This window comes from Pan paniscus, chromosome 3 (genome assembly GCF_029289425.2).
Source record: "Pan paniscus chromosome 3, NHGRI_mPanPan1-v2.0_pri, whole genome shotgun sequence".
In the NCBI taxonomy this organism is placed as follows: domain Eukaryota; kingdom Metazoa; phylum Chordata; class Mammalia; order Primates; family Hominidae; genus Pan; species Pan paniscus.
The window spans coordinates 57,145,883-57,157,088 of NC_073252.2; the positions used below are offsets into that span (position 1 = coordinate 57,145,883).

General features: G+C 39.8%; 1 protein-coding gene across 1 annotated transcript; it reads left to right on the forward strand.

Moving 5' to 3' along the window:
* Positions 1-220: 220 nt before the first annotated feature.
* On the forward strand, positions 221-1,813 carry LOC117979877 (syncytin-1-like). Its single transcript, XM_063603593.1, has one exon. It carries the CDS (start codon positions 221-223, stop codon positions 1,811-1,813), a length of 1,593 nt encoding a protein of 530 aa, XP_063459663.1.
* The last annotated feature ends 9,393 nt before the right edge of the window (positions 1,814-11,206 follow it).

Sequence of the window (11,206 nt, forward strand, 5' to 3'; positions counted from 1 at the left end):
GCATATCTGAGTAAGGAAATTGATGTAGTGGCAAAGGGTTGGCCTCACTGTTTATGGGTAGTGGCGGCAGTAGCAGTCTTAGTATCTAAAGCAGTTATAATAATACAGGGAAGGGATCTTATTGTGTGGACATCTCATGATGTGAACAGCATACTCACTGCTAAAGGAGACTTGTGGCTGTCAGACAACTGTGAGGAAAGTAACTAAAATCTAAATCCCCATGGCCCTCCCTTATCATATTTTTCTCTTTACTGTCCTCTTACCCCCTTTCACTCTCACTGCACCCCCTCCATGCCACTGTATGGCCAGTAGTTCCCCTTACCAAGAGTTTCTATGGAGAATGTGGCTTCCCAGAGATATTGATGACCCATCATATAGGAGTTTATCTAAGGGAAACCCCACCCATATGCCCCGCAACTGCTATAACTCTGCCACTCTTTGCATGCATGCAAATACTCACTATTGGACAGGGAAAGTGATTAATCCTAGTTGTCCTGGAGGACTTGCAGCTGCTGTCTGTTGGACTTACTTCACCCACACCGGTATGTCTGATGGGGGTGGAGTTCAAGATCAGGCAACAGAAAAACATGCAAAGGAAGTAATCCCTCAACTGACCCAGGTACCTGGCACCCCTAGCCCCTACAAAGGACTAGATCTCTCAAAACTACATGAAACCCTTCATACCCATACTTGCCTGGTGAGCCTACTTAATACCACCCTCACTGGGCTCCATGAGGTCTTGGCCCAAAACCCTACTAACTGTTGGATGTGCCTCCCCCTGCACTTCAGGCCATACATTTCAATACCTGTACCTGAACAATGGAACAACTTCAGCACAGAAATAAATACCACTTCCATTTTAGTAGGACCTCTTGCTTCCAATCTGGAAATAACCCATACCTCGAACCTCACCTGTGTAAAATTTAGCAATACTATAGACACAACCAACTCCCAATGCATCAGGTGGGTAACTCCTCCCACACAAATAGTCTGTCTACCCTCAGAAATATTTTTTGTCTGTGGTACCTCAGCTTATCGTTGTTTGAATGGCTCTTCAGAATCTATGTGCTTCCTCTCATTCTTTGTGCCCCCTGTGACCATCTACACTGAACATGATTTATACAGTCATGTTGTACCTAAGCTCTGCAACAAAAGGGTACCCATTCTTCCTTTTGTTATCGGAGCAGGAGTGCTAGGTGGACTAGGTACTGGCATTGGTGGTATCAAAACCTCTACTCAGTTCTACTACAAACTATCTCAAGAATTAAATGGTGACATTGAATGGGTCACCGACTCCCTGGTCACCTTGCAAGATCAACTTAACTCCTTAGCAGCAGTAGTCCTTCAAAATCGAAGAGCTTTAGACTTGCTAACTGCCAAAAGAGGGGGAATCTGTTTATTTTTAGTGGAAGAATGCTGTTATTACGTTAATCAATCTGGAATTGTCACCGAAAAAGTTAAAGAAATTCAAGATCGAATACAACATAGAGCAGAGGAGCTTCAAAACACCAGACCCTGGGGCCTTCTCAGCCAATGGATGCCCTGGATTCTCCCCTTCTTAGGACCTCTAGCAACTATAATACTGTTACTCCTCTTTGGACCCTGTATCTTTAACCTCCTTTTTAAGTTTGTCTCTTCCAGAATTGAAGCTGTAAAGCTACAAATGGCTCTTCAAATGGAGCCCCAGATACAATCCATGACTAAAATCTACTGTGGACCCCCGGACCAGCCTGCTAGTGCATGCTCCCATGTTAATGACATTGAAGGCACCCCTCCTGAGGAAATCTCAATGCACAACCCCTACTACGCCTGAATTCAGCAGGAAGCAGTTAGAGCAGTCATTGACCAACCTCCCCAATAGCACTTGGGTTTTCCTGTTGAGAGGGGGGACTGAGAGACAGGACTAGCTGGATTTTCTAGGCCGACTAAGAATCCCTAAGCCTAGCTGGGAAGGTGACTGCATCCACCTTTAAACACAGGGCTTGCAACTTAGATCACACCTGACCAATGAGGTAGGAAGGAGAGCTCACTAAAATGCTAATTAGCAAAAACAGGAGGTAAAGAAATAGCCAATCATCTATTGCCTGAGAGCATAGCGGGAGGGACAATGATCGGGATATAAACCCAGGCATTCCAGCCAGCAAGGGCTACCCTCTTTGGGTCCCCTCCCTTTGTATGGGAGCTCTGTTTTCACTCTATTATATCTCGTAACTGCACTCTCTTCTGGTCTGTATTTGTTATGGCTCTAGCTGAGCTTTTGCTAGCCGTCCACCACTGCTGTTTGCTGCCATCACAGACCCGCTGCTGACTTCCATCCCTCTGGATCCGGCAGGGTGTCCTCTGTGCTCCTGATCCAGTGAGATACCCATTGCCACTCCCGATTGGGCTAAAGACTTGCCATTGTTCCCGCATGGCTAAGTGCCCAGGTTCATCCTAATCGAGCTGAACACTAGTCACTGGGTTCCACAGTTCTCTTCCATGATCCATGGCTTCTAATAGAGCTATAACACTTACTGCATGGCCGAAGATTCCATTCCTTGGAATCTGTGAGGCCAAGAACCCCAGGTCAGAGAACACGAGGCTTGCCACCATCTTGGAAATGGCCCACCACCATCTTGGAAGTGGCCCGCTGCCATCTTGGGAGCTCTGTGAGCAAGGACACCCCGGTAACAGTGGCTATGGTGAGAAACTCCTTAAGCTTGATAAAAGATAAGGGAAAAGTTAAGGGGACTTTGTCTTGCACCTTACATACCAACTCAGCCACAGTGGGGTGGAGCCCAAAGTGGGCCCTTGGGATCCCCAATTCCAGGCTTTGGCTCTTGGATGGCATTTCTAGACCTGCCCTGGGCCAGAGGGGAGCCCACTGCCATGAAGGTGAGTCCCAGGCCTGGCAACCTTTATCATATGCTGACTGAAGATCCCGTGGGCCTTTGAACATTGACAGTAGCTTGAAAGTATTCCCCATGGGCCTTAACTGGTGCTGGCCATGGGGAGAGGTGCCTGTGTAAAGGGGAGGGAAGAGTGGTTTGAGTGCTAGCTTAGCTGCAGTGAATAGAACACCAAGTAGATTTATAAGGTTTTTGACTTCAGTCTCTGGCTCCTACATGGCATATCTGGACCTACCCAGAACCTGAGGGAGTGAACCATCCTGAAGGGAAGGACACTAGTCTGGCTGGCTTTACCACCTGCTGATGGTAAAGCCCTAGGACCTTGAGCGAACATAGGCCAGGTAATCGTTATAGCAAGCTTTGGGCAAGACCCAGTGCTGTGTTGACTTTAAATCTGATCCAGCACAGTCCTAGGGGTGGTGGTCACAGGAGTGCTTGTGTCACCACAATCCCAGCTCCAAGTGGCTCATAACAGAGAGACAGTCCATTTGTTTGGAAAAAAGGGAAGAGAACAGGGGACTTGCCTGGTAATCTGGAGAATTCTTCCAGTTCTTTCTAAGATCATCAAGTCAGTACCTCCTAGAGTCTGCCAGAACCACACTGTTGTGGGGATTGGGGTATCCACTAATGTAGATACAGCTTAGATCATAATACTCAAGCCCCTTCAAATACATAGACATTTTTCCCAAGAAGGATGGGTACAAATAAGCCCAGGAAGTGAAGACCACTGTCCATACCTAACTCTTGTTTTTTTTTGAGATGGAGTTTTGCTGTTGTTGCCCAGGCTGGAGTACAATGGTGTGACCTCAGCTCACTGCAACCTCTGCCTCCCAGGTTCAAGCGATTCTCCTGCCTCAGCCTCCAAAGTAGCTGGGATTACAGGCATGCGACACCAGGCCCAGCTAATTTTGTATTTTTAGTGGAGACGGAGTTTCACCATATTGATCAGGCTGGTCTAAAACTCCTGACCTCAGATGATCCGCCCGCCTTGGCCTCCCAAAGTGCTGGAATTACAGGCGTGAGCCACCGTGCCTGGCCCATACCTAACTCTTAAGTGCCCAGACACTAACAAACATCCACAAGCATCAAGATCTCCCAGGAAAATATAAGCTGAACAAATGAACTAAATAAGGCACTAGGGACTAATCCTGGAGAAACAGACATATATGACCTTTCAGACAGATAATTCAGAATTGCTGTTTTGAGGAAATTTAAAGAAATTCAAGACAACCCAGGAGAGAAATTCAGAATTCTATCATATAAATTTAACAAGAAGATTAAAATAATTAAAAATAATAAGAAATTCTGGAGTTGAAGAACGCAATTCACATGATGAAAAATACATCAGAATCTTTTAATAGCAGAATTGATTAAGCAGAAGAAATAATTTATGAACTTGAAGAAAGGCTATTTGAAAAATAAACAGTCAGATGAGACAAAAGAAAAAAACGAATAATGAAGCACAACTACAAGATCTAGAAATTGGCCTCAAAAGGGCATATATATGACTTATTGGACTTAAAGACAAGGTAGGTAAAGAGATAGGGATAGAAAGTTCATTTAAAGGGATAATAACAAAGAACTTCCCAAACCTAGAGAAAAATATCTATGTCTAAGTACAAGAAGGTTATATAACACCAAGCAGATTTAACCCAAAGAAGACTACTTCAAGGCATTTGTTGATCAAACTCCCAAAGATCATGGCCAAAGAAAGGATCCTAAAAGCAACAAGAGAAAAGAAGTAAGTAACATACAATGGAAATTCAATATGTCTGGTAGCAGACTTTTCAGTGGAAATTTTACAGGCCAGGTGAAAGTAGCATGTAAGAAAGTGGCATATTTAAAGCGTTGAAGGAAAAACCTTTTACCGTGCAATAGTATGTCTGATGAAAATATCCTTCAAACATGAAGGAGAAAGAAAGACTTTCCCAGACAAACAGAAGCTGAGGGATTTCATCAATACTAGATCTAGCCAACAAGAAATGATAAAGGGAGTACTTCAATCAGAAAGAAAAGGATGTTAATGGGCAATAAGTAATCACCTGAAGGTAAAAAACTTATTGGTAATAGTAAGTACACGGAAAACCACAGAATACTACAACACTGCAACTGTGATGTTGTAAACTACTTGTGTCCTAACTAGAAAGACTAAATGATGAACCAATCAAAAATAATAACTGCAACTTTTCAAGAAATAGTGTAATAATATATAAAGAAAAAAGTTAAAAAGTGGGGGAATGAAGTTAAAGTATAGAGTTTTTATTCATTGTCTTTTTGCTTGTTATGCAAACGGTATTACATTTTTATTATCTTAAAATAGTGGGTTGTAATATATTGTTTTCAAGCCTCATGGTAACCTCAAATAAAAAAAAAACATACAATAGATGCACAAAAAATAAAAAGTGAGAAATTCAACCAAGCTACTAGAGAAAATCACCTTCACTAAAATAAAGACAGAAAGGAAGGAAAGAAGGAAGAGAAGACCACAAAACAACCAGAAAACAAATAACAAAATGGCAGGAGTAAGTCCTTACTTATCAATAATAACATTGTAAATGGAATAAACTCTCAAATTAAAAGACATAAAGTAGCTGAAAGGATTAAAAAAAAACAAGACCCAATGAACTGTTGCCTACAAGAAACACACTTCACCTATAAAGACACATAAAGACTGAAAATAAAGGGATGGAAAAAGATATTCCATGCCAATGGAAACTGAAAAAGAGCAGGAGTAGCTATACTTATATCTGACAAAATGGATTTCAAGACAAAAACTATCGGAAGAGACAAACAAGGTTATTATATATAATGAAGAGGTCAATCCATCAAGAGGATATAACAATTTAAAATATATATGCACCCAATATTGAAGCACTGAGATATATAAAGCCAATAATATTAGAACTAAAGAGATAGAAGCCAATACAATAACAGCTGGAGACTTCACTCCTCCACTTTCAGAATTGGACAGATCTTCCAGACAGAAAATCAACAAAGAAACATCAGACATAATCTGCACTATAGACCAAATGGACCAAATAGATGTTTGGAGAATATTTCATCCAAAGTCTGCAGAATACACAATCTTCTCCTCAGCACATAGATCATTCTCAAAGATAGATCATATGTTAAGTCACAAAACAAGTCTTAGAACATTTTTAAAAATTGAAATAATATCTAGCATCTTCTCTGAGAACAGTGGAATAAAACTGGAAATCAATAAGAAGAGGAATTTTTGAAGCTATACAAATATATGGAAATTAAACAATATGCTCCTGAATGACCAGTGGGTCAATGAACAAATTAAGAAGAAAACTGAAAAAGTTTTTGGGACAAATGATAATGGAAACACAACATACCCAAACCCATGGGAAACAGTGAAAACAATACTAAGAGGGAAGTTTATAGCTATAAGTCCCTACATTAAAAAAAGGAAAACTTCAAATAAATTATCTAATAATGCATCTTAACTAGAAAAGCAGGAGCAAACAGAACTCAAAATTACTAGAAGAAAAGAAATAAAGATAAGAGCAGAAATAAACGAAATTGAAATAAAAGTACAAAAGATCAATAAAATGTAAAGTTTGTTTTTTTAAAGACAAACAATTGACAAACCTTTAGACAGACTAAGAATAAAAGAGAATCCTCAAATGAATAAAATCAGAGTGAAAAAGGAGAAATCACAAACTTTATCACAGAAATAGAAAGGATCGTTACTGCCTACTATGAGCAACTATATGCCAGTAAATTGGAAAACCTAGAAGAAGTGGATAAATTCCTAGACATGTAACCTACTAAGATTAAACCATTAAGAAATCCAAAACTTGAACAGAGAAATAACAAGTAATGAGATCAAAGCTATAATGAAAATCTGGCAAAGAAAAGCCCAGGTCCCGATAGCTTCATTGCTGGATTCTACCAAACATTTAAAGAACATATACCTATTCTACTCAAATGATTCCAAAAAAGGAAGGAGGAGGGAATAATTCCAAACTGATTTTACATGACTAGTATTACCCTGATAACTAAACCAGACAAAGACATATCAAAAACAAAGTACAGGCCAATATCTCTGATTAATATTGATGCAAAACTCCTCAACAAAATACTAGCAAACTGAATTCAACAACACATTGAAAAGAGCACTCATTATGACCAAATAGGATTTATCCGAGGGATGCAAGAATGGTTTGATATATACAAATCAATCAATGTGATACTTCATATCAACAGGATGGAGTGCAAAAATGATATGATCATTTCAATTAATTCTGAAGAAGCATTTGGTAAAATTTAGCATTTCTTTATGATAAAAATCCTCATAAAACTGGCTATAAAAGGAACATACCTCAACATAATAAAAGCCATATATGACAGACCCACAGCCAGTATTATACTGATTGGGGAAAAACTGTAAGCCTTTCTGCTAAGATTTGGAACATCACAAGGATGCCCACTGTTACCACTGTTATTCAACATAGTACCAGATGCTGTAGCTAGAGGAGTCAGACAAGAGAAGGAAATAAAAGGCTTCCAAATGCAAGAGGAAGAAATAAAATTATCCTCCCTTGCACATGATATAATCTTATGTTTGGAAAAAACCTAAAGACTCCACCAAAAAACTATTAAAACTGATAAATAATTCAGTAAAGTTGCTGAATACAAAATGAACATACAAAAATCAGTAGCATTTCTATATGCCAATGGCAAACAATCTGAAAAAGAAATCAAGAGAGTAATCCCATTTACAATAGCTACAAATAAAACAAAATACCTAGGAATTAACTTAACCAAAGTAGTGAAATATCTCTATGATGAAAAGCATAAAATATTAATGCACAAAGTGAAAAACTGGAGTCTGACTCACTGTCATAGTCTGTGTTGTGCTGCTACAACAGAATGCCACACACTGGGTAATTTAAGAAGAACAGAAATTTATTTCTTATATATCTGGAGCCTAGGAAGTCCAAAATTAAGGAGCCAGCATTTTGCAAGGGCCTTCTTGTTATGTCATCCAATGGCAGAGGACAGAAGGGCAAGAGAGAGAACCCACTCTCCGGAACCCTTTTATTAAGGCATTAAATCCACCCATAAAAGTGAAGCTGTCATGGCCTAATCACCTCTCAAAGTTCTCACCTCTTAGTTCTGTTACAATAGCAGATAAATTTCAACATGAGTTTTGGAGACAACAAACATTTAAACCACAGTATTGACCAACAGCCTTTCCTCTGCAGTGGGGACTTTAGTTTGCACATTCCAGATGATGAAACTATGACAGTGGAGTTTACTTTAGCCTGGGTTTGAGTGACTCTGTATAGAACAGTCCTTATCAATTCCTTGTCAATTCACAATAGACATATAGCATGAATGAGAAATAAACTTTTCTTTCCTTAAGTCACTAGGATTTGGGGGCTACTAAACATAACTCAGTCTATGCTGGATTCTCATTGATTATAGCATTAATATATAGTCCTGAGTTGCTAAAAAGAGCCTTAAATTATTCTGACTCTGTATCTGGCATTTTCCATCTTCATCACTACATTCAGCCACACTAATTTTTCTCTTACTTAAATATTCTTTCCTCCTTGAGCTGCTGCGTATCCTGGCAACTTTGAGGGCAACTGAGTGTCATCTTCTGTATACTGACAGTCACTGTGATTGTGCTAATGTATCGAGGTAATTATAACATGTCAGCACATATTGGGTAGAATTTTTACTGAATAGTGTATTTTTCTCAGCTGGTACAGAAATAGTTTTGTTGGGCCCTGAATTGATGTAAATAGTCCCTGGGGGGTAGATGGGAAACAGTATAACATTTGTTTTTAATAAACAAGAAAACCAGTTTGAGGTAGTTTTTTTGTTGTTGTTGTTGTTGTATTTTGTTTTTTGCTTTTTGTTTTGAGACACAGTCTCCCTCTGTTGCCCAGGCTAGAGTGCAGTGGCGCAACCTTGGCTCAATTGGCTCACTGCAACCCCTCCACTTCCCGGGTTCAAGTGATTCTCCTGCCTCAGCCTCCTGAGTAGCTGGGATTACAGTCACACACCACCATGCCCAGTGAAATTTTGTGTTTTTAGTAGCGATAGGGTTTCAACATGTTGGCCAGGCTGGTCTTGAACTCCTGATCTCATGTGATCCACTCACCTTGGCCTCTCACATTTCCGGGATTACAGACATGAGCCACTGCACCCAGCCGAGGTAGTTTTAAAAATCAAAAACATAATGAAAAACAATTTATTGGAAAGATATTTGGGTATCTCATAGAACCCAAGAGCATCTGGGCCTATGGCCTATCAGAAAAGGAATTTATGAAATTAATCTCTACCCCAGGCAATGATCTTTCTCTGGTCTTTGATTTTCTCACCATTTCTGCTTTTCTACCCACAGGAATTATCCACTTCTTCGTGCACATGGAAGTAGAAGGCTACCCACTGTATAATTCTGCTTGAGCTCCCATGAGAGAATGCCACAGACTACATGGTATAAACAACAGAAATTTTTTTCTCACAGTTCTTGAGGTTGAAAAGCCTAAGATCAAGGTGCCATCAGGGTTGGTTTCTGGTGAGTTCTCTTTTCCTGGCTTATAGAAGGCTGCCTTTTCATTGTGTCCTCATGTGGCCTCTTCTCTGTGTGCATGTGGAGAGAGAAAAAGAGAAGTCTCTTCCTCTCCTTAAAAGAACACCAGCCCTGAGATTAGGTTGTCACTCTAACAACTTCACTTAACCTTAATTACTGCCCAAAAGAACCCATTTCCAAAGACAGTCACATTAGGGGGTTAGAGTTTCAACATGTAAATTTTGAGGGTTCATAATTCAGTCTATAACACCTTTACTTCTCAAGTCAGCATGCTCTTGGTCTTGGTCATATGGCAGAAGCTAATCAGCTATCTCTGAGTCTGTATTCCAAATTCCTAAGTGCTTTGGTTTGAATGTTTGTGTGTACTCAAAATTCATAAGTTGAACTTCTAACCTCCAGGGGGATGGCATTAAGAGGGAGTTCTTTTGGGATGAGATTAGGACATGAAGGCAGAGCCCTCATAAATGAGATTAGTGCCCTTACAAAAAGAGGCCCAAGGGAGGTTATGTGACTTTTCTACCATGAGAACACACTGAAAAGGTGCCATCTATGAAAAAGTGGGTTCTAACAAGACATTGAATCTGCCAGTGCCTTGATCTTGGGCTTCCCCATTTTCTGAACTGTGAGAAATACATTTCTGTTGTTTATAAGCCACCCAATTTATGGTATTTATGACATTCCAAACAGACTAAGACATTAAGGAAAATATGATTAGCTTGTGTAGGACCAGGTGTTTGCCCTTGGATCAAGCACCTGTGGCCATCAGTGCAAAATCTTAAGTACAGGTGTAGTTTCGGGGTTCCCAACCCTGAGTGTGTGTGTTGGGGGATGTGGCATGGTAGGCAGGTCTTAAAAGAGATGGGATCATTGTGAGGTGAGCAGAGACTCTGAAGTTATTTCTAACCATTTGAGGTCTGAGAAGCAGTGTTGATGGCAAACCAAGGAGTTAGTAGGTGAAATTCACTAAGTTTATCTAGAGAAGAATGCAAAATCTTAAAACCAGGAACAAAGTACAGTTAAGGAATTACTGATTATTGAAAATATGAGCAGGAGATCAGTTATATGATATATTTTGCCTAATTTATAGAGGCCTTTTTTTATTGGAGAAATGCTTATTAATTTCATGAGCTAGAATATGCAAAATGTGTGGCATACAGGAAGCATTAGTTAGTTTCACCTCCCCTCTCATACCCCTCCAACTTGGATGACCTTAAAGGAAATGCATAAATGCTGGAAGGGCTATATGGATAGTAAAAATCAAGGAGTGAATTGAAAGGCTTCAGAGTTTCCATAAAGGGAATTCAGGACATCTGAAAGGCAGTGAGAGTGTTGTAGAGGTGAAGATGAGCCTGATATCTTAGCCAAGGGGCTCTAAAAAGGGTGTAGATGCCCAAGGAAAAACACTTCTGCATAGAGGTACAGAAAGAAAATACTGAATTTCGATTTATAATTATTCTTCGTCTAAAAAGAAAGAAATAAAACGTTGCTGCTACTTAATATACAGATTGACAATGTCAGCCTAACTTTGGATTACATGTTAGACTTCAGGTACCATGTTGGACACATGAGTTAGAAAGGTAATATACGCCATGGTTAAGATCAAGGCTCTGCAACCATACTCCCTGGGTTTAAGTCCCATCTCTAAGTCAATCACGTGTGTGACTTTATATGAACTGCTTAACCTCTCTGTGTCTCTTTTGCCTCACCTGTAAAATAGAAGTGAAAATACTAGTGTTTATTTTAT